At 43.3% G+C, this 24,616-nt stretch overlaps 1 protein-coding gene across 6 annotated transcripts; it reads left to right on the top strand.

The window, feature by feature from the left end:
* The first annotated feature begins 1,988 nt into the window (after positions 1-1,988).
* On the top strand, positions 1,989-20,671 carry LOC136777614 (regulator of G-protein signaling 17-like). Of its 6 annotated transcripts, XM_066734085.1 has the most exons (6): positions 1,989-4,517; positions 8,973-9,250; positions 9,987-9,989; positions 10,180-10,191; positions 11,498-11,912; positions 12,335-20,671. In XM_066734085.1, exons 1-6 carry the CDS (start codon positions 4,509-4,511, stop codon positions 12,575-12,577), a joined length of 960 nt encoding a protein of 319 aa, XP_066590182.1. In that variant the 5' UTR covers positions 1,989-4,508; the 3' UTR covers positions 12,578-20,671. The 6 variants fall into 6 exon arrangements, with proteins under 6 accessions (XP_066590182.1, XP_066590147.1, XP_066590154.1 ...); XM_066734050.1 differs by lacking the exons at positions 9,987-9,989; positions 10,180-10,191 and having other exon boundaries at positions 1,989-2,403; positions 2,878-4,517; positions 12,335-20,670; XM_066734057.1 differs by lacking the exons at positions 9,987-9,989; positions 10,180-10,191 and having other exon boundaries at positions 1,989-2,364; positions 2,890-4,517; positions 12,335-20,670.
* The last annotated feature ends 3,945 nt before the right edge of the window (positions 20,672-24,616 follow it).

Raw genomic sequence — 24,616 nt, forward strand, 5'->3', positions numbered from 1 at the left:
ATGTGCTGGCTTCCCCGGAGAAGAGCTCTCTCCTATATATATATATATACACTCGCGGAGAAAAATAATATCATTCGATAATAAGGTTATCAGTATTCTTTAGCACGTCTGCACAAATAATTTAACGAGGAAGAATAGAATTTTCGCCCTGGCAAACACTTGCTTATAAATTTATGAGTGAAACCTGCTTGAATTGCAACAAAGCACCCAGAAGTATTCTTTCCATTTTAATGTACCTATTCTTCCGAGTATATGCAAATTAAATACACTCTGATGTAGCTTACATCGTTTTCTCTGAATTTATTCCTAAAGGGAAGGAACAAAGCGGCGGCGTCCGTAAATTGTTCCAGCGCTTCTTCTCCATTTCGTGCTTACTTTCCACGCTGCCATCGAACGACCAATCCTCCCGAATCCTTCGTCAATTCTTCTCCGCATTGTCTTCCAAAAGCAATCCCTTATCCTCCGGGAGGCGAGGGCTGAAAAAATGGATCCTCGACGATCGAGCCTGATGCATCGTGGCTGCTCAAGTGCAGCAACGGCGCATTCGCGAAGCTCGAGACTCCTTAATCTTCAAGGTGTGCTTGCATGCAGACTTAATCGAGTTAGCCACGGAAACGCTGCTTCCATTTTGGTCAAAATGTCGCCCACCTTGCGGAAGAGCCTCGCAGAACTTGCCAATTTGCAAGTTGCGTTAGTCATGCAATTTGTCGCAAAGGGAGGGCAGTACTTGCGGAACTTTGCGAATTTCCTGGTGGAATTGCAGTTAACTGCATTATCGACGCTCGAGTACCGTTTAGCGATTGGTCACCGCCCGCCGCCGCACACACATCTGCGCGTGGCGGCGCGGCGCGCGACGACGACGTGTTCCGGCCTTCTTATCCTCCTCGCACCGGTGTATATCCCCGGCGCTCTCCTTCGGCTTCCCCCTGTTCCGTACAGATGCCGGTAGCATCGATTTCAGAAAGCTTTCGCCTCTCTTTCATTCATTGGACTCGCTCGCTGCACGCGTCTCTGCGCGTCACATAAATTACCCCATGCACGCTTTTACTGTCATCTCTTAATTGTTAAGCTTAAAAATCTAGCGTCGTCAATCCTTCAAACAACCATCAACGACGACAAGCTCGGTTTCTCTCAACGCTTGGACTCGTTGCAAAATTGCACAAGCTAAATGAAATTTAAACATAAATCTGCATTGAAATAATGAAAAATTGAATTTCCCGATTGGAAAGGAGGGAGAAAGTTGATTCGAGTTTAACGAGCGTTTTGTGCTTCCTGCACATTGCCAGCGCACACACACACACACACACACACACGAGCAATCCTACGTTTAAAATAAACAAAAGACAAATATATCACTACGTCCGATCATCTGTGAAGAATGGTACGTATACGACTGTGACATGTGCGCGTTCTCCATGGCGTAATTTTTCTTCTCCTCCATCATCCCGTCAGAGATACGATCGGCTATTCTTATAAATAAATTTTCTTCATGGGTGCTGGATGCAATAATTGTGCAGCAGGAGCAAGACGAATTATTTAGGATTGAATTTTGACAATAAAATCCGTCGCAGGTTTTAAACGTCGTTGCGTGTGTAAGATTTAGGCGGTTTGCTGCACGAGTTGAGAAATTAGGATTTTCAATATATATAGGGAGAGATGTATGTACGCGCGCGTGTGTGTGTGTGTACGATAAGGGTAACGGAGCGTCTTGTGTTGCACGTTTGTATTGCGTGAGTGATTGTAGCGAGCGAGTGAGAGAGTGAGAGAGAGAGAGAGAGAGAGAGAGAGAGAGAGAGAGAGAGAGCGAGAGAGAGAGAGAGGGCTGCTAGCGAAGCGTCGGGGTCATTCGCACGCAGGAGTCCGAGTCAAGCTGCGTCGGCGTGTTGAGCTTTGCGGCGGCTCCGGCGTCGCGACGGCGGCTTGCGTCGGCGTCGCCGACAACGACTCGCTAAGAGAGACTTGCCAGAGGCAGCAGTGGTGGCCAGGCATCGTAGCGCGATCGCCATATTGCCCGAGCTCTCTCTAGCCGAGTGATACGACTCGTCGTTGACACGAGAGCTCGCGCGGAACCGATCGTCAAAAGCTCGCGAAGCACCAGAAACCGACTGCAGGGAGAGACCCTGTTGCACACGTCGTGTGCTCTAAAAATTCGTCGAATCACGAGAGAGAGAGAGAGAGAGAGAGAGAGAGAGAGAGAGAGCAGCAGGATCTTCCTATAAGATCTGGAAGGGAGAGTGTAACGCCTTATCGTTTAACGTGTTATCCTCCAACGTAGGCGAGCGGATGGACTAGGAGCTGCAGTAGTGGCGACGTCAACGACAGTAAAGCAAAGAGAGAGAGAGGGCACTTTTGCTATAACAGGGGGTGAGAGAGAGAGAGAAGCACTCGTTTTAGTGCCAACTGGTGAGACCGAGAGGCACTCACAGTGTATTACGAGAAGTGTGAGACCTTAGACCAGAGAGGGAGAGAGAGAGAGAGAGAGAGAGAGAGTCTTGCCAACGTGACAGATGAGAATTCCACAGATCAGAAAATTTCAGTCTGGATCTGGAGCATCGTAATAAACCCTGAAATTATCAAGGACACGAGAGTAGAGGGAGAGGGAGAGAGAAAGGGGAGCAGACAACAAGAGTCAGCAGTATTTTCAGGATCATTCAAGAAGTGTCAACACGTTGGCCATGCGTAGTAGGGCTCGGTAGCTGAGACGCAGCTTGTCGAAAACTGGAATCGACTCTTCAAGACTCACTCTCGATAACCTACTTTTTCTTCCTCCCTCTCTCTCTCTCTCTCTCTTTCTCTATTTCTCGCACGCTCGCTCGCTCTTTCTGCCTTTCTCTCTCTCTCTCTTACTCTCTTCCTTTAATCAACCGTGCATCCCAGTTAATATTTCAGCCGGAAGGAAAGGGGGAGAAAGTCGAGGAAGCAGAAACAATTTGATAGGGAAAGAGAGAAAGAAGGGGAGAGAGACAAATGGAAACATAGAGAAATTCCTGTCGGATCGTCGTGAACTCTGCGTGCACGTCGAAATCCCCCGCGAGCGACCTCTGCCAATCAATAACCGGCGGCTGACTTTGTCCGCTGGATAGGCTCTCTCGCGTTTCACCTCTATCCACGCACACAGAAACACACGCAAACACGTAGAAACGCAGTAAGAAAGAGAGAGAGGGTGGAGGAAATGTAAAAGCTGTTCAAGCAAAAAAAATGAGATAAAGAAAGATAAGGTGAAAGAAATAATAAGAGGGAGAGAGAGAGAGAGAGAGAGAGAAGAGGGGAGGTTTGCGCACGCTCGCGTCCGTCATTGGTGGCGAGAGGAACGGTGGCGGGGCGACATCGACAGGCCGCGAGAATAGCGACTGCAGGAGCTGCAACGAGAGCGAGGAGGCTATACGAGGAGCGTCATCCACGAGGAAGGAGAGTAAACGACGACATTGACGACGGCGAGAGTTCCAGGCCGCGGCGGCGGCGTCGGCCATCGGGCCGCGCCAGCGCCCTGAGCACGGGGCTACCATCGTTTTAAAACTATTTTCGTGTACCACCGAGAGAAGTTTCCCCGTCGGGAAGAGGGAGGGCCGCGCCTACATGACAGCAATACCCAGTGCGATAACGAGACGAATGCCGTGAGACGCACACGCGCGTGTACACACGGACGCTCGTTCTTCGACGGATCGAGTGGCTCGCGGATCAACGGCAAGTAGAACGATGTCTCCAAGTGGTGCGACTCGGTGTGGTATATGAGTAGAGACAGAGGGAGAAAGGGGGGTAGAGGAGAGAGGGAGAGAAAGAGAGAGAGAAAGAGAGAGAGGAAGGAGATTGGCTGTGAGAAGAAGAACGCTCTCCTCGTCCCGATATGAGTCTCGCGGGCCTCCGAGGAACTGGCCTCGCGGCGCCATTGCGGGGCGTATTCGGCGGTTTCTATTAGACAGCCGGACAAAGAGAGAGAGAGAGAGAGAGAATTGTGCGAAAGGTCCGCGCGCGCGTCTTCGTCGGTGGACTCGACCCCAAGTCGATCCTCGCGCGCGGAAGGTGTTTTTGCCTTGTGGTTGTGCTCCTGGTGGTGGTGGTGACAGTGGTGGTGGTGGTGGTGGTACTGGAGGAAGAGGGACGACCAGCGACATCGACGAGGCTCGCATCGGCCGAGGAAGTATGCGCGTCGACGCTCGTTTGAACTCGCAGGAGCTTGCGGGCTTTTTCGCCCGAGTATCAACTCTCGTTTCACCCTGACGCGCCTTGCCTGCGCCTTATTTTCACCGTCTGTCTCTCTCTCTCTCTCTCTCTCTCCGACCCCATCTTCGAGCCATTCCGTGCACGAGCACGGACTTGCTCGTACCAGCGAAAGCTCCTCGACGTTTGGCGAAGAATGCCGAGAGTAACCGATGCCCTGCTGAAAGGCCCAACTGGCACCTCGTAATCGGGTTTGCGCGAGAACCTTGGTGGCACTTACACCTGACACCTTAATCCTTGGATCTACGCACAAAGGAAGCGAGCGGGACTCGCTTTCAAACGCATGGAACATGATAGAGGTGAGAGGGCTCAGGGTGATTCTAGTTTATACAGCAGACCCCGCGCGATCCCGAATCACCGGAGCTTTTTCGCTTCTTCGCAATGCCGCTAATTAGCACGGGCAGCAGAGAGCGATCATCGAGATAATCCACGAGCGCTCCGTTAGATTCGTTGCACGATTATATTGCCACGCGGGTTTTCCAACGATGCTTTTTCCAGGTGGGACGAGCTGCCTCTGCCAACGCCGAGACGAACTGTCCTTTTCTAAGAAATCATTAATTATGCATGAATCTGCTCGACTTGTAATTTAACATAATCCAACGTTGCATCGATTTTTGACGCGCGCGTTTGAAGGTGTATAGCTTTGTAAAAGGGCGGGTCGTGCGTACGCTGGAATGTTGAAATTCAAGTTTGAGATCCGTCGAGTGTGTATACGAAAAGTAGCTGGAGCGCGCAGGAGGAAAACGTGCAAGTACTTGTACGAGCTTTTATTGTTACTATCTTACTACGTCGATCCCCATTTGAAACGAATTCGGATGCCTCGCACGTGCGACGCGTTCTTATATACGCGGACGGTTCGTAAGCTGAAATTTTCTGTCGAGAGAACTCGCTCGTTGGTAGATCGCAAAGGCGTAAAATGATGCTATAACCACTATCGGTCAGTGAGATCTACCACGCTACCTTACTTTGCTCTCTTTCCTTGAAATTATTTATAATCTAGATAGCTGAAAGAGTCGAGCCTTTTATTAAGCAGTACTGCTTGCCCCTTTTTCTATTTAATTTTCTATTTTTCTCGAAATCGATTAACCGTCCGGGGGAACGTCGTTTTTTTCCAGGAATTCGATGGGGCTCTCGCGTGTGGCCTGTCTATTTCGCGGTTAGGGGACGTCACGTTCGAGGTTATGCGCACTCCCGATGCCTTGAAATCGTGCCTATTACCTTCATGACGCGAAACTATGTCACTAATCAATTCAGCATACGCAATAATGGAAGGTATTATTATGTCACGTGACCAATAATAACACGCAACAAACCGTACTATATTCCTCGAGAAATTTATTTACGCGTGCACAGCGAATGATGAATTCGCGCGACGATATAGAATTTTGTCGGATCGACACAATCTTTAATGAGAATTTAATTCCTTTTTATATTCTCGTAAAATCCACTCTTTGTACACAACGTTAAATATAGCGAGTTTTGCACGAGAATACATTATACATTTCTATAGCAGCTTGTGCGTGCTTCGAGCATAAATTACGTTTTATCTTCGCGTTTAAAGAGAAATTATCGGAGAGCAAATGTGATTTATTCATAGTGACACGCTTCTTTAATCGTTGAATGATTATTGGGGAAATTAATTAAATTTTAGTATAGATAGATGGGTTTATTGTGAAAATGAAATGTAAACTTGAATGGATTACTGTTTGGTATATACGCGTGGTATTTAGCGCAACAATCGAAATAGATTTACGAGATTATGCAGGGTGGAAGCTTCAGAGGGCTGTAGTAACACCTGCTTTGCGATTGCGTGGAGTACAAGGACAACAGACTATTGGGTCATTGACGTTCGCGCTAGTATACAGCAACGTAAATACCAACGCGCGATTGTAGCTGCAGCACACACTCTCGTATCCTTCTCTTACTCCTATATATAGTTCTAGCTTTCTTTTCCACGACACTCCCCCCCCCCCCCCTCCCAACTGTCACCGATCGTCTAGCCTATCCACATTGACATCGATTGAAAAATAAATACCTAATATAATAGAATCGAAGAGTCGGATATTTTTCAAGATCCCTCGACGATGAAAACTCGCCTTGACCACGATTGATTTCCATGCGCGATAAAAGACTCGTAATAGGGGTTGTTGGCAGTTACGTGGCTACACAACCTATACAATGGAACCTTAGATCGGAATTCGAACGGCGTAAATCAGGAGGACTTTTACGACAGTGGATTTTTAACCGCGTGGGTTTGGGAGAATTCGCTCGTTCCGATCTCCCAACTTTTATTTCCCAACGGTAATCCAAATTCTGCCGGGGTAAACGTGCTTGATTTATATCGCGATGATTAGTGCTTTCGTTCTAAATTGCGACGTCGGAATCATCCAGTGCGTTTCCGGTCGATCAAAACCGTTAAATTTTTCAAACTTTCCATATAACTTCATAGCTGTCATGGGAAAGCTCGTTTATCAATATAACCCCCCCCCCCCCACCCTCTCGATAAGAGATACTTTGCTGCGCACACATCAGTTATTACGGATTAACATTGGTTGTTTTCGCGAAGCTCGAATAATATCAGATTGTAGAGAGCTCGCAGAGTAGCGATATTGCTCGTTCGTAATTGGCCATTCTTTAAATCTCTCTCTCTCTCTCTCTCTCTCTCTGTCTCTCTGTCTCTCTCTCTCTCTCCATAGCATTATTTACTTCGTACAATCGTAACTCGCCTGACGGGAGTAAATTACGTGTTAAAATTGTGTTTTGGAAATTTCAGCTGCTCGCTCGGCTAATATTGAAAGACGAACAATTGTACGTTGGTGCAAATTTCAAGCCAGCTCGTTTCGAACGAATCGAACTTTATCTTCCGCTCGTAAAACCTTGGGGAATATGCGTTTAATGCAGGTGTTTACGCGCGTAAAATTTATAGCTCGGGTAGATTCGATCTTTATAGCAATATTTGATCGATTGATGTTAATAATTAGAGAGACTGGACGAACTTGAATCGCGCTTGCCAATTCTACCTGAAGCTTATTTGTAAAATTACTGCAATGTTTATCTGTCGGTACCCACATCCCGTATGAGAAACTTTCCAATGCGGCTGTTATCGCGCAAAGCTGCTCAAAGCTGATCATCGATATATACGATGTAGCGTAAAAATAAAACAAACGACGTGTGACGTATACTAGCGCCAAGCAGGCCTCTATGTTTTTTTTATTTTCTCTTTTTTTTTAAATTCGTTTTGCAGCTCTTTTGTTCAGTCAAAGGCAAAAAAAGCGTTGGAATAATCCATATCGCAGCCGAGAAGCTGAGAGATGATCGAGGGGAAGTTGGCTAAATAAATCGGGCATATTTTTTCATAAAAAAGAGGAGGAGGAGGAGGAGGAGGAGGAGAAATTAGGACTCTTCTCCACCAGGTGGAAATGTAACCGCATTAAAGCTATTAATTTTTATATCCCTCTCTTGCTTGTCATTTTTATTTCTAATTAACGACTTGCGCATAGATTATCATCAAGCTGAGCAAACTTTTGCGCTACACAGCTTTCCTTATAATTTCCCAAAATCAACTTTTACTGCACGTATCCCTTATGGAGTTTTATGTTGGTTGTTTCGGTCTTTGTCTTACGAAACGAGGACTCTGTGTGAATTTTGTGGAATGTTACTCAAGCTGCCTGCATCTGAAAATACGTATCAATCGACAGATGCATCCGAGCAATGGACAATTGCATGAACTAATTAGTTACCTTTTCAGAATTTATGTATCAATTAACGTATGGACACCTAGTCGCAATTAGAGCTTAACGATTTTATCCCATAGATTCTCTGCAGGCGCACTGCAATATTTTTTGAAGCGTGAATTGATGAGAGGAGGCGACCCGGAAAGACTGTATTAAAAGAAAGCTGGCTTAAATTCACACGTTTAATAATGATTCAGACTGAAACGTAAACCGTGGTGCCATGGATACTCTTAATTAATGACCCGCTGAATTATTGGTAGCAGCAATAACGAGATAATTAAATCCTATGTAATATTAGTGGTGTGTATAACCATTGCATTATATATATATATAAACTGTGAACTTTATTATATTTAATTGATCGAAAATCTGATTTAGCGTTAAATCGCGCGAGCGCTGTAGGTTGTTTGTTAACATTTCAAGAAACAATCGAATACACTTGTATGCTTATTCTGTATAAAGAGTTCATTCTCAACGTACGTATACGAAGCAATAAGGAGGATTGCGAGAATCCCTTCTCGTGTTCCTTCTCGTAAATATTGCAAGTCGATACCAGAAGCTTCCATCGTGGCCTGTAACATGGCAACGGTATGCCCTATTTTTAGAGCCCTAACCAATAACAATAACGTGTCGAGTAGGCCCTATATACGTTATACTACAGGCTTTGCAAATTTTTCAAACAATTCATCTGCGGCTGCTATAAACTAAACAATTCAATTAGACCGTTAAAATAAAAGACCGCACGCATCGAGAATATCCCGTATATAGATATATATATATATAAATGAAAAAAATCCATCATCCATTCTGACCATTTCAATAAAGCTCTAATCCTGCAGGCTGTGTCGTAAAATTTTGAGCAATCGGGTTGATTCTATTCGGGACAAAAAAATGAAGCTTATCAGAGGAAAGATTTAATTAAACGAAGCAGGACAGAGGGAGATTTTGAGAGATTGAAAGTTGGTCGGTGGATTGATAGGAGCGAATTTGCGGTTGTCTGACTGGAATGGGTTTTTGCAGATGTCGAGCGGAATTGGTGCAACTGCAATGGGGATTGGCGTTAGTCACGGGACGGGCGGAAGCGAGGGTGTCGCAGTGGGCTGCCGTCTCCGGGCGCAGAGCCAAGGTGGTATAGCGATGGGATCTGCCTCGCAGCTGAGCAATCCGCAGCCCTCGCAGCAACAGCAACAACTGCAGCAGCAATCGTCGTCGCAGCAACAGCAACAACGCCAGGGAGCAATGAGCAGATCGAAGAGGGATAACTGTTGCCTCTGTTGGTGCTGTTGCTGCAGTTGCTCGTACGTTCCGTCATTTGTCATCTTAAACCTTTTTTGAAGAAAACAAAAAAAAATTAAACAATCCAGTCCCATACATTTCCTTATTGCTTAATTATTTATCATTGATTTTTCAAATTTTTATTTCAACGTCAAATTTACATCCCCTGCGTGCAGCGTTCCCTCTCTAGACTGTTAAATTCCCATCAAGCGTGCAGTCCCATCTACGATAGTCTCTCTCTCTCTCTCTCTCTCTCTCTCCTTTCCCTCGAGTATTATCGCACCACAAGTGCTGGACTGTGCACAATAATCTTCGTAAAAGCTAAAAAAAAATTAAATTTACATATCTGTGCACACAGGATACTATGCATTATGTATGCATCCCCATGTGAAAAATTTGGTCGGTCGATTTGCATGGTTTCCACTACCTATGTATATATATATATACGATAGATTGGTCTTTCGTTACGTGTTTCTTACGTAGAGCGAGCTCTATCTTGCATAATAACGAATGGTCACGAATTCATATAAATTGAGTCATCGACTGTTCGAGCGGTATTTTTGACGATACGCTGATATCGAATGTTAATTCTTTACGATTCGATACTTCCCTTTCCACATTGATTGTTTTATTCGCGCCATTATTACTCGATCGTAGTTTGACAAAAGCGCACCGTCTGGCAAAGACGAAGAAAAACACAAGAGAGCCTATTGAGGAGATTATTTTATGATTTGCATGAGGAACGAATTAACGTGGTAGATGGTTGAAAAACAAGTCCGTACCAGTTTGCTGTGGTTCATTCGAAAGTTTCTGTTAAGGTTTCTGACAAGGCTACTGAAATAAAGTCGGGCCATTGTCTTTAATAGTCTTACGACCAAGCATATTATACATATACATATATTGTTTGAGTTCATCCACCTACATTCTCTGTTTTTATGTTACATGCCGCAAGCAGGAATAAATGGTAAGCAGGCCACAGAACGAGCGTTAATCGTATTTATTTGTTATACCGGAATGACGGCTCTGTGTATAGTATGTACGCGTGGTACATTACTAGCTATATCTGAGAAACGAGGCTATGCACACATAGCACATATTTCCGTGCAACACATGCGAAACTTGTCGCAACTGGAGCATCTAAATCCTGTATTCCGTGATGAATTAAAGCAACCGCCTCCCCAGGAGTTTCGATTCATCATATACGCTCGCGCTCCATTCTCCATGTTTTTCTGAAAACGCCTTAGGATCGGTTCTGCTGCTGCCTTTGAATAACTTGCCCGCGCACACATGCAACGTTATAAATTAATCGCTCCGAGCCTGGCAATAGACTAATGGACCAATATTTTCCACGCTTATTCCATACAACTGTGAAATGATAAATTCAATGGGCCAATGGGAGTAACGGATGTGGCAAAAATTATTATTTCTTATATGAGAGATTTAATCGGTAATGCGTGAAAATTCTCAACTGTCGGTAATAGATTGATAAGGTTTAATCGATTGCCCTTGGAAATAAAGAATAGTACGGAGAATGCTATTTGATTGAACGAACGATAGATATAATGACTGGACGGATATATTGATAAAGCAGAGTATTTTGCAATATCGTGCGAGTCAGCCTGTATATATACCTACTTTTGCCTGATGGAAAGCGTTGGAAAAGTTGAGAACCCAACTGCCATCGGTTAAAACAGCCTTATAAAAATACAATTAACGCAGGGACACGTCGTCGGCTTTCCTTTGCCTCGGACCTCGCGATCAGCCACTAACACACACTTATCCAATTTTGATCTCAATCATCTCCCTTCGAATGACAGTAACTATATATATATATATATATATATCTGATATAACGATAAATAGAAAAAAGCCAGAGAATCAATGCCACAGTTTTGAATCGTCGATCGATATATTATACCGCACATTGTAGAATCCTTCAGAGAATTCATTAGTCGATTCGCTCTCGAAGATAGGCACGTTACAGTTAGATGGCCGATACGATTAGGAGTCTTTGATTAGAATTAGATTAGCCCATTCATATACATATATGATGTATATATAGAGCTAACGATTGAGCGGAAACGTTTTGAAATTGAGTTTCGTCGGGCTTACTGCGATGGATGCATGGATGCAGTTGAGTTTGATCGGATCGTGATGAGTTTCGAGCGTAGGACCGGGTTGCTCGGATAAGAGAATAATAGAGTGGCGATAATTAATTAAAGGAGGAATGTGTGTGGAAAAGTTGTGACGGAAGATTTGCGGTTTTGCAGTTTAGCTGCGGTCGGTGGGAGCTCGAGTGGAGCCGGTGGACCAGGAGACCAACTGAAGAAGAAGGGCAATTCGGGCGTGGGTGGCGAGTACGGAGGAGGCGGGGGCGGCGTGGGTGGCGATCTGGGTGGCTCGGGTGCTGGCAACGGTCTCGACGGCCTCGACGGTCTCGACGGCAACTTGGACTGCTGCAGCCTCGAGGAAGTCAGAGCCTGGGGATCCAACTTTGACAAGCTCATGAGAAACGCCGGGGGCCGAAAATTATTCCGAGAGTTCCTCGTCAGCGAGTACAGCGAGGAGAACATCGCCTTTTGGCTGGCCTGCGAGCACCTCAAGCGCGAGAACAACCCTGAGAAGATCGAGGAATTGGCGCGCATGATTTACGAGGACTACATATCCATACTCTCGCCGAAAGAAGTAAGTTTTACCCTCCTTGTGCATGTGTGATCCGGTCATTTTACAAATATATAGTACGTGTGTATATATATACGCATATAGGGCATCCAGTGAAAATTTAGACGATCCAGCACATATTAGAGTAGCACACTGCAGCGTCTTCGTTATTGGACCGCATACCTGTTGAATGACGTTTGACCTTTCTGCAGCAGCCATTCTAATATTGGACGTACACAGCTGGAACTAGAGCTGAAAAATAAATCTATCGAATATCGCACGGATGCGAATCGATCATTATATATCGAGGAAAAATTAATAGAGTGCTTTAACGTACACTATATATATATATATATATATATATAAAAGAGAGAATGAGTTTGGAGTATATTTATGACCACACGAGAGACGAGTGCGAGACTAACGAGACTTTTCGTAATTTTCAGGTGAGTTTGGACTCGAGGGTTCGAGAGATAGTAAATCGGAATATGGTGAAACCGACGCCGCACACGTTCGACGAGGCGCAGCTGCAGATTTATACTCTGATGCACCGAGACTCTTATCCGCGTTTCGTCAACAGTGATATGTATCGCAGAGTGGCAAGGCTGTGCAGTGGACCACCGAGTCCGACCACGGATCAGGAGCACGGGGGATCCGGGAAATTCAAGAGCAAAAAGAGCACCACGTAATCGCTAAAGTAGCGTTCACGAGCCAATCAGCGAAAGCGCGGACCAAGTCCACCCCCTCCCCTCCCAGTGGACGCCTAGCACTTCCGTAGAAAAAAAAAGAGCGTGAACCAACGCAACCGGAAGTCGCAAAAGAGATACTCGCCAATACGCTCGGCCCATGCATGGCTTACACGTATCCGGCCGAAAGTCTTCCCGAGGCTCCGCGCGGTCCTCGAATAACGAAGAAAGAAAAAACTCGTCCTGGAGGAAAGTGCGAATCTTCCCTTCAGGAGCGCTACACGCTATCCACCCTAGGACTTTCGAGGATCCGGTGTTCCACGCGAAGCCAACACGGGGCCACGTTAGGTCAATAGCGAATAGACTGAATTACCAAAAAGAAATGCGCGCACCAAACACGCTCGTCCTTCCTCTCCAAGGACACGGCTGAGAGACCACGTGCACAAAGACAATTCAATGCTGAAAGTTACAGGGCCACAGGATCGATCAGGATCCACGCTTTCGAGAAGCTGCTTCCTGTCTCCTGTCCATCGACCATTTTTTTCACCGATCGTTCAAAGTACCCTTATTGTTATATTACGAATCTCCTCCCGCAGTCCCTTTACTTTCAACGAGATCCTCTATATATACTACCAAACCACAATTTTTCTCTCTGTTTCTTCTTTTTATTATTATTATTATTATATATATATATATACACACACACATATATATATATATATACGTATGACTGTACCTTCCATATTTCTCTGATCTCTCTACCACAGATTATCTCGAATAGAGACGTTTTTACGGTTTTTTATCTGCCTATATACGAGACTATCGATAATTTACACGGCACGACGCAGGTGTGCGACGAGAGGAGCTTAGAGACTCTTCCATTCTTCGTTACTTAATTTTTATTCCTATATATATATATATATATATATATATACCATTGGTTAAAAAAATTATAGCAGAATTTAATTTTGACAAATGTTCAAAGTCGTACCAAGCAAAGCAATTATGTAAACTGTACAATCTTAATTAGATAAGTGGTGTATTAATAAAATAGAATAATAAATCATATATAAAAGCGGGTAAGAAACAGAGAGAAACGCCAAGCGCTCAATGTATATTCATGGTCAGTAATCTTCCCTGATTTCTCCCAATCGCCTCTCCTCCATCAAGTAATATATAATTACAGAATCGAGTCGCGAATAAAGTGGTGATGTTTAAAAGACGAGCAGCTCGTTTATGCTCGGCACACATTATATTCTCACGGTGGACACAGATTTACTGCCGATCCGGCCAATCACCAAAGAGAACAAAAATGCGATAAGCGATGTCTAGTCATGCAGTGATCTTAGGACGCAAAAGGCCTAAAACACGAGAACTCTTCAAATCGAAAACTTTCAATTGAATCATCCTTATACATTAGTGACATTTAATGGAAAACGGTGAAAAGTCGCGACCTTCCAAGCTGAAGAGACGGCTTATCGAATGAATCAAATTTTACTACCAACTCGGCGTGAATTCCTGAAAGAATCGTTCAACGAGCAAGGTCGTCGCAACCTTTCACCGTGAGTTAAACGAAATTATGTGCAATTGACGCTTGGATTGCCAATAAAGAAACGGCCAAATCTCTCGGATCGTTCGATCCTGCTCGAATCTCTCCCCTGACTACCACCATCTCTAGCAATTTCCTATCGATTAGCGAATCTTTATTCGACGAGGGAATTTCTTCGTCTCTCTTGAATATTACAACCAATCGTAAAGCGATCTTAAATTTACCCAAATCGCAAATATCGCGTGTCCCGTTTCAATCGAGTAATCCAAGCGTGCGTTGCGCGAAGAGAGAACGAGCGAAATCCATATATACAAGCAACAAAATCGATGAACGGCCGATCGATCGTCGGTTTCGTCGAGGAACCGAATGGCACACGCACACACGCGCATTGACACATGCACATGCATACACAAACACGTACAGTCAATCAGAAAACGTTCGGCTACTGCCCTGTAGATAGTATTCTATAAGCATAGATAGGTTTGAACGCGCGACGTAACGAGAGATATAAATGTATAGATAAGAACATAAGTAATGTGCATATTCTTATTTATATATTTATATATATTTAGGACGAAAGAAAAATATATATATATATATATATATAATATTATAAGGCAATGCGTACATGTACTATGTTCCACATACGTGCAGGGTGCGAATCACGAGACAGCGGTTCCTTCGGGTAACTGAATTTTCTGCTCGTTACTGGAGGACACCCTGTCGCGACCAATCGCAGAAAATGATATTCAAGGGAGAAATTGAAAACAGAAACAAATCTATGGTAATAATAACATGCTCAAGATCTTGCGCCCAAATATATGTCCTTTTTTTCTTTTATTCATTTCCTCATTTTCACCTCCGCTTCTTTTACTCTCCCGAGCGGAGAAAGACGCGAGGGCGAAGACGACTATCGCCAACCAATGAGCGAGCATTGCGGAAGGTATCGGAGAAAGACTCGGAAAAATAGCGAGTCAAACGAATCTTTATTTATAACGATCGTACTCGAATGTTTGTACCGAAATACGTATAAATCTGGATCACCCAGCTCTTTTCCGGAATTTCAATCGAGATACCCAAAAGCTTGGTGCACTTTTGCTCGGAGTCTACGATACGCCTTGTAGGACCGCGAGAGTCTTTCTCATCTCGTCAGGAGGAGGCGAAGGAAGAAAGGAAGAGAACGGAAGAAAGAAAACACGAGAGAAACTCGTGACCGCGTGTTATCTAGAGCCTCGTGGCCTTTTCGCTATAAACACGAGTATAAACACGAATGAACGGAGGTATACAATTGGTTGAACGTCGTCTTCATCAATAAACGCACAATTTTTCTCAACCTTCGACCCCCTGTTTCTTTCTTCGTGTCTTGAACCTTTCAGATTCTTACGATCCCCCTTATTTTCTTTTTCTCTTCTACCCCCCCCCCCCCTTCTATCTTTCTCTCTCAAATCTATTCTCTTCCAGATTAACACCACCAAGCAACACAGGTAAGTTCCTGCTAATCTCTCCTTCATTTGGTTTCCATTTTCTGCACACGCACACATGGAATTGACATGAAATATTGGCATATATATATATATATACATATAAATATAAACACATATAGAGGTAAAAAAGAAAAAGAACCAAGAAACGAATGATGGAAAGAATCAACGGATGTAATTTTCGGTATTCGCACCCTGCATACAAGGTAGTCCTACGAGCCCACGGCCCCTTATCGATCGGAAAGATTCGAGCAACGGCGTTATTAGGGCCGAGTGCCGACTAACGATTCTATAAGTATAGAAGATGTTAAACTAGTATAAAGGCATTTGTAATATTTTTAAATGCACCGAAGGGTTTCAGAGCCCGGAAACACATAGGGACCCAAATCCCCATATGGTTTTCCATGCCAATTAGATAGTAAATAATAGCGAGACCAAACTCTTGTGGTATTCTTAAAGTTTAAAAGCAATTTCTATTCGGATCGAGAGGTAGATGACACGGGAAACGAATGCAGCGCAGTCGATCGGCAAAGGAATTTCGCTGGATTTTCTCTAAAGCTGCAGCATTTCGATTTGTATAATCAGACTCAGCAGTCTTTTTCCTTTCTTTCTTCGCGTGTCCATCACGAGTCCTCTTCCCAACGACATCGGTGTACAGAGACGCGAACGCACACGGACAGTGACAGGATTAAATAAGGAAATCGCTGGAAGGATTATATTGATTTTTAATCGCGGCATCGGTTCACGAGAAGTTTACGATTCATTAACCGCAAAGTTATCTGTTATAGTTGCTCGGAGAGAAACCGAATGTTTTTATTTCACAATGTTAGAATTGCGGAGAGGAGAGAATCGATTAAAGAGGGACGATGGAATTTAATGCGCGGCAATGATAATATATGGTGAATCGGACGGTTGGCTTTCTCATTTGTGACTTTTCTCGGACGATTTCTTTCTAAATCATTGGATCGGGAACAATTTGCTGTATCGCGTGTAGCGTCCGAGTGTTTTCATCGCGAATGGTTGTAGAAGGAAAGAAAAGAAAGATAACTAGCAGCGAAGTGACTCGCGCGATGCCCTTAAAGGCGCGTCCAGCACTGGCCATTTAGGGCCAGGGGCGTAGCTCGGTGTTCTTTACGCACCATTAACTCGGGTCGATAGCATACGCCAGCAGCCAACATGAGTTACTAGAATGCGTGCTTTCGCAAGAAGGAAGCGAGCACATCGAATTCGATCGTAAAAACGTTATTTGTCCCTCTCCGCTCTCTTCCTCATCGTGCTGCTGCTGCCGATGCTGCAATGTGCTCTTCTGCTCCGCTCTGCTCTCTTTCTCTCCGTGTCCTTCTCCATTTTTTCCCTCTCTTTCGCATTCGACGCATCGAGATGTCCTCGCCTCCCGAGCCACGCCGAGGAGGCTGTCGCGAGTTTTCCACAAACGCGCAAAATAATCGCGCGAGACAATGCAGAAGGGGAGTCCTTCCGGTACGATCGAGCTTTGGTTCCAACCGGATGGAAAAAGCTCGCTCTATTCCTGATCTAAAATCAATAGTCGAGTTTTGTCGTGTTACGATTGTTTAGGAGAGGTTAGGGGGGGGGCTGCGAGGGGATTTCGTTATCATTCGCGCTAGGAGACCTTTAGAGATTATTAACTTAGGAGTAACGCATTTTTTCCACTTAGCTGCTATAAGTGTACATGAAATTCGTTCTACCGATCTCTCTTAATTTCTCTTAAGCTATCAACAATTATATTTGCATGTTTTTCCAAACCCTAATTCTATACACGATTGACACGATCGACTAAAAAATCGGCATTAGACACAAGTCACCCTGTTGTTTATTTTTAGCCTCGTTATACGAACTCTGATTGATACAATTTTGTACGGAGTAGCGAATTCTTCGAGGAACTCGCGGTAGAGCCACTGATGACGATCACGGACTAACGTATGACGTACATGAGTATTGGAGGGAAATATTAGCAAAGTATTCGCACAATTGCACAGGGCCGAATCGCCTTACACTAGAAAACAATCATGTGCCACTTTAAACGAGCGATTTGAAATAGGAAATATTGATGTTGCTAATAGAAACTGTTTTCCTTGCGTTCCTTAACGATAAATTACTCGGCAATCGTCGACAGAAACCTCTGTGACAAAATGCAGAAACGCGATGTACGATAGCGTGAAAAGGTTGAAAATGTTTGGCAATGATTGATCAGCATAAATATAATAGTATACAAATGAATATATCTAGCTTATCGAACGTTTATTATATAGAAACTTGCGTTGGCTTGATGGAGCATCGATATAAAAATTATGCATAGGTATATATACATCAGTGGAAATTGATTTTTTTTTCCTTTTTTTTCCATAAGCACGAATGCATTATTTATCAGCTGACAGTTTACGTGCTTTGACTAGAATCTATTATGGTTTATCGCAGCGATTTGCCAGAGTTTATCGTTTGATTGATTTCAGGAGGATAATAAGGCGCATTTGCAGAATGTAAAAGAGCATAAATGACGCGGTGATTTTCATTAAACGTGAAAATGGACGCGCATTACTGCACATTAACATTGGTGACACGAATAGCCACATAGATACACAGAGAGGACACATCGTATATATAAATAAGCGCAAAAGCAGCTCATAGCGCACATTAATTCGAAGGCAGCAAAATAGTTTTCATTATAATGTGTGTATGTATAGCGCTCTTCGTACAATATCGTGCGTGTCTCAATGGCATTGGATGCACAAAAGTACAGGCGTGTGGGTGGGATGCTTTTCTCCATTCACCTACACGTACGTTCATTAGCAAATGCGAAAGCAACACATGCGACGAGCGTTACTCGCATCGGTCATACCTACTAATACACGCACAGGCACAAACAAGGGCTTGGCACTCAGAAAGCACGAGTATAAATATATGTATATGTATAGAGGGAGGGAGAGGGAGCGGTAAAGCCAAAATGTGATCGGATGCTAACTGTAATTAAAGCCGTACTATAAGGGTATTAGCAGTTTACCGAAATTGCAATCAATTGTAATTAATTATCATCGCCGCTTAATTGAATCAAACATCCAACTGTAATTCGTCTCGTGTCACGATCAGTCACGCGTATCTCAAAACCGATCGGATACGTTTCGTCATTTTCACTTTGCGCGCGACCGAGTAGTTAAAATATCATTATATGATTATATATATTATGTATAAACACATACCATGTATCGTTGATATAGGTGGTATACGGGTATATACGTGGGTCGTTTAAAGCGGCTACGCTAGCTTTTTTTCCAAGTGAGAATAGGATTAAAACAATTCAAAGTCTAACGAGACGGGAAACTATAGCCCGTCCCGTTTTAAACGCCGTGACTAAAATCACCGAATTAATATATAATATTATTACACAAATAATCAAGACTCTCGTTATTTATACCATCCATGCCTCTGTAGCTCATACCTCCCCCTGCCATGCAATTGCGGTATACATATAAGCCACCTCGTCTAGTTTTCCAAAGAGCTTATTATATCTCCTATATATATATATATATATATGTATATGTATATGATCGTTGGTCGGTTTACCAATCCTACTGCAGATTTTATACCTCGCGCGCCATAAGATCCATTCCGTATTGAGTCATCATTTATTTTCTATCCATTATATTATAGGATAATACACATACACACATATGTATACGAAGTATCGATGAATGTCAGCATACATACAAACGTGCAAATATATTACTGGCTATTTTTCATGTACAATCGTCGATGATTAATATTTTTTATTCCTTCTCTCTCTCCTTTGGACCCTCTCTTTTCCTTTCCATTCTCTGCGCCCTCTTATTACGGAATGGGTCTTGAGCAACACTCGTACGATTTTCCCGTTCAATTCGATCGATCAAACTTACACGTTATACGTAATTATATTTTAAAATCTCTCACGCGGAAGCGAATTTTATTTATTCGAGCAACGACGCGACGCTGCGAGCGTTGAAAGGTTCGTTAATGCTCGGATCCTCGTGTTGGTTAATTAGAAGATTCACACAAAGCCAACTATCGTATATATACATGAATTTCAGTTAATCGTTGAACAAGTTTCTTCGTTGACGAAGTTTTGTGTGAAAACTTTGATGGAGTCTAGCATGTAGGATGTAATGTGTATTCGTGATAGATCATAAATTCAAAAACCAAACACAGCTATAACGAGCTTTGAGCCGAGTGACGGGAAAAGGCTTGAAGAGAACACACAGTTTATCGGTAAAAAATAGAAGGGTTCTTCGGGTCTAAAATGCCTATTCTAATAGTCATTATCTGTGAGAGACGCTCGCTAAGAGGACGTCCGCGTGTCTACTTATAAACTGCTTTTCATAAATCTCACGTAAATAGCGGCTAAGAGTGTATAGTATGGAAAAGGCGTGTAGCTCTTTATTATGGCGGAAGTGACAATTTGTTAACAAATACCTAAGCCTTTTAATTGGGCATGATCTTTATAAACGATCAGCATCATCGTTATACCAGCTGAATGTTTACGCAAGATTTTGCAGATCGGTATTTTTCTACCGGACTAATCATTCCAGTTTTTCTCTTCATTTTCGTCAGAAATTCTTTTCTCGCGTGTTGCGCACCACGAACGAAATTTCGCGACACGTTTATCACCCACCGGTCGATATATCAAATGACGAATGAACAGCGCACTGATTTGTAAAACATTGTAAAGGGACAAGACCCTTACGATTAAAGGCGCCTTCGCTTTACTCCACACGTGTAAAACATTATATTCCCACTCCTGCTGTTTTAACGACGGAACTAACTTTATCGATTTTCTTCCTCACTTTTCTCTCCCTCTACGATAAATTCTTTTTACAGGAACAGCGATAAACCTTAACCATAGAGGTATACGTGTGTGTTCCTGCTGAGGTTACAATCATTGATTTTCTATGTTCGGTACAAGCTTTTTACGAATCGATGCAAAATATCGGGAGTGATATTACCGACCACTGAACAGCTCGTATATTTAAGCCTGCCAAAGCTTCGGTTTGGTGCGAATCTCTAGAACCATTGCGTGAGAATCCACGTTATCTCATTAATCTTCCGATAATAAACCTGTATATATAGGTAATCGAACGACACGAAACCCTTCCTTATTGCGAATAAAGAGATTTTCAACAATTTTCTTTTTATTCCTTTTCCACGGAGCAGAACGAGCCTACAAGTCCCGTGGACGGTCATTGGAAAATTTGAGATTACCAACAACTGGTGCAAAAACTGCGGTGATTCTTCAACGCAATTTTTTCCATGCATTATCCCTTAACCTTGTGCGCACTTACCGTACTTCAACTTACTCATGGCTTCTTTTGAAATCACATCCGCCGTTTACCAACATATACACTGCAAGCTGCAGCAACAGTCCACTCGAAGATCCAACAGCAGTCTGGAAGAACCTGTACCGTGTGTTTGTAAACACGACATTGCGACACACTTCAGAGCTTACCCACCAAGTGCTGTTTTACAACTCCTCGTGCTTCTTACAGGGAGCATATTTCAAGTGCACAATACGAATACCTACACGACCGATTAGCATTCTTTCGTTCTCTTAAGAAATCTAATATCTGTATTACCGATGGATCGAGCAACGCAGTATACACAGAGATTTTATTTTGGAAGCGAATAAAAGCTACAACGGCATAAGGATGATTAAGATGTTACTGCAGGCAGGGAGGCAAAGAGATTACGTACCTGGGATGGAAATATTTTCACTGCTCGGTTCTCGGTTTTTTTTCGACAATCGGTCGGCAGTAAGACGAGGTCGTATGTACGTGAAATCAATGGGATGATTTGAAGTTAGGTTTAATGCAATGGGAATATTTTTGTCTCTGCGGTGTCTCGTTTGGATCGAAAACCGAGCGTTGGCGCGGTTTTCTCTCGAGAGGCCAGCGGCCAGTGGCCAGTGCTCGTAACCGTAACCTATAAGCGAGTATCCATTCCCGAGGAGGTAGAACACAACGTCGCGTGAAATCCGATGCGATACTCTGCGTCTCTGCCCGCTGCCGTCGTCCCCTGCCGTCGCGACCTGCCGGTGTGTACCCTCCTGTGCTCTTGCTTGCGTTCTGCGTCTCTCCCTGTGTACGTACATAGTTCCTGCTCTACTGCAGACTGCAGAGTGTAGCCTGACTGAAGCCTCGCCTCGTGAAAAGAGAAGCGACACGCAAACGCGCTCGCTTTCTTCGCTCCGCGTTCTCCTTCCAAGTAATTTTTCTACCCGATATCAGCCGGAATACTCGAGCATCGAAAACCTCCACTGAAACTTTCACCTCTCCTTACCTATGTTCGACAAACCCTATCGCATAATAATTCACCTGTTGATTTGTCAAAGAGTACCGAATTTTTCTCATTTTATTTCTCTTCGCGATACCTTATAACGCGCATATTGTTCTATTTTATTAATATTATTCGACCGAGCAATCTCATTTATATAATCAATGTCGCAAATGCACGGTAATACCGATATCTCCATTGGCAAGACTTCCTGTCACGCGAACGTATAATTTTAAGCTTATCATCGCTCTTTCTTTTTCCTTTTTTTCTCCTTATTTATATATATACTATGTGAAATCATATAGACTTATCCAACTATTACGAGCGACGGATAGATTTATCAAGAAGTTTATAGGATTAATAAAGGAACGAGTTAATGATATTTTATCGTTAAATAAAAATCAACTATTTTAATATAGTTATGAAAATAGAGTTTGTATGGGTAATAGCTGGTGTATAATATCGACGGTATAGAGTCGTGGGTTCTCTCTATCGATATATAAAAATCCGTTCTTGGGCATGAGCGTACGGCAGCATCGACTTTGAATTTTTTTGCTCACCAGTGGCTATCCCTCGCTACTGTGTATGGAAACGATCGCGATTTGGAGGCCGAGGAGAAAACCGAGCCCGGTTTAAACTCTTTCGTATGGAGACGCAGAGCGGCGCAGGGACGGAGGGGCGGTGGGGCGTATTGGCCCCCGCCTTCCTTCGCCCGCATTACGATTTCGTTGCACTGACATCGTTTTCACAACCTTCCACGGTCGACTCTCCCTTCCTCATTCATCCCAACGGCGCAGCTACTGGAAATACCTAATTAATACCGAATATCAACCTTCGCCTCAAATTGCACCTCTCTCTCTCTCTTTCTAATTATTACAACTCGTATTCGTTCCATTTCATTAAGTCATTTCGACTCGAAATGTATATATATATATATATATATATACGCCATAAAATTTTATATAGCAACAAATACTACTTTTTATTTAGCAAAAAAATGATCTCTCGCCATTCTTCGAATTCCCGCGCTTTCTAAGCTCGATAGTGTCGATTATCATCCTGCCATTTTTCATGCTCGTCAGTGAAATTTGTTATCGGGAGAAGTAATCAAATACTCTCGGAGAGTTTGGATTGTTTACCACCCGAGCCGTCCACGAAACAAGGTATTTACAGGTATTTACCGTAATTCAGGGTTACAATATGGGGACTAACCAAGCACTCCAGGGTGCTTTTCATAAGCACTATATATATATATATATATATACGAAGCTCGTACGGTGATAAAGACCCTTTATTACTGTTCTTATCAGCAGCGTGATAATCATGATTATCATTATTCTTCCATTTGTAGCTTGTTCTCCAAAAAGATGCAATTATTCACCCACCCTACTCCTCTTTAACATTTCACTGACGTTTGCTCTCCCTCGAAAATATCGACTCTCCTTCGTTAGCAATTTAATTAATTTTTCCTACGTATCCCTACAGTATAAAGTTTGTACGTTAAACCTTTGCGGGATAGAAACAAAAACACGTAAAAGGCATTTATCTCTTTGGATCAGAAACGTCGTTCAAGTTTCACGAGGCAAATGGTATGCGGTACTCGGCTCCTAAAAGATTTCAAGTTTGAGATACTGGCAGGAATCGGGGCCATTTTCGAAGCCAAGCCCTTGAACAGAAGTTAAATTGTCAAATTGTATAGCTATATAGACTCTCAGCGATTAGAGCTCGATAATACGTCAAATAAAGCTGTTGCAATCAACGTCCAACTAACTTAAACAGTCTAATTGATTATTTATCGATAGGACCAGTGAAAAATTACTAATATGCCACTCAACTTTGCAAACTTTGACACTTGCATAAATATAACACGAAACGTCATTTCATACAGTTTTCTTTATCTTATTTATTTCCTGCGCGTGGGAACTTAATAATAATCAACCTATACTTCTTATTTCACTGTTAGAGTTAGCCAGACCGCGCGGTGCGAAGACATTTGCGATAAGAGACCTTGATAGCTCTTTTTAGTCCCACGCGTAGTATCAGAAATCGATCTCTCCGTTCGACTCTACAGAAATATTCATTGAAAAGAAAGACTCGATTAAATTCTAACAGAATTTTTTTCGATCGTACTGCAAACATAACGCGTTTAACGACTTTCAACACAAGCAAACAAATGACTGACGTAGTAAATAATTTAATAATAAAGAACAAAATATTATAACGCTTTAATTAAGTATCGAATTGTTATGAAAAATTGTCGAGTTTCTTCTTGAATCAGAGGATAGAAAAGGTGGATTATTGGCAAGTTAGGGGGTTCGAGGAAAGGTTTAGCGGTTGTCGGAGCGTGAATTCGATAGAGTAGGGTCTATATATATACATATAATAATAATAACGTCGAGTTGACATTGTCGCGGAGATGAAGGGTAAAAGAGGGGGGTAGGGGGTGCTGGAGGAGCGGAAGAGGGACGCGGAGAGAGAGAGGGAGAGAGAGAGAGGTGCAGAAGGGATAAGTTTTTGCAGCGATCCCTTGCCTTCCCCTTCCACTCCACTTCTCCCTCGTGATCTTTTGGTTCTCTCCTCTCCTTTCCTCGAGTTTGAGCCGAAGGAGAGCGAAGCGCGTGACGCGCCTCTCGATGCGGCCCGACACACCATCGACGTCTTGTCGCTCACGCACTCACACACTCGCGCACTCTCTCT

This window comes from Prorops nasuta, unplaced genomic scaffold (genome assembly GCF_024137725.1).
Source record: "Prorops nasuta isolate Cenicafe-Biocafe unplaced genomic scaffold, Cenicafe_Pnas_1.2 PNAS00002, whole genome shotgun sequence".
NCBI lineage: Eukaryota > Metazoa > Arthropoda > Insecta > Hymenoptera > Bethylidae > Prorops > Prorops nasuta.

What these genes read in the sequence shown, in the direction of transcription:
- LOC136777614 (XM_066734085.1), top strand. An exon ending in CCATACTCTCGCCGAAAGAA is followed by an intron (nt 11,913 to 12,334) that starts GTAAGTTTTACC and finishes CGTAATTTTCAG; the next exon opens with GTGAGTTTGGACTCGAGGGT.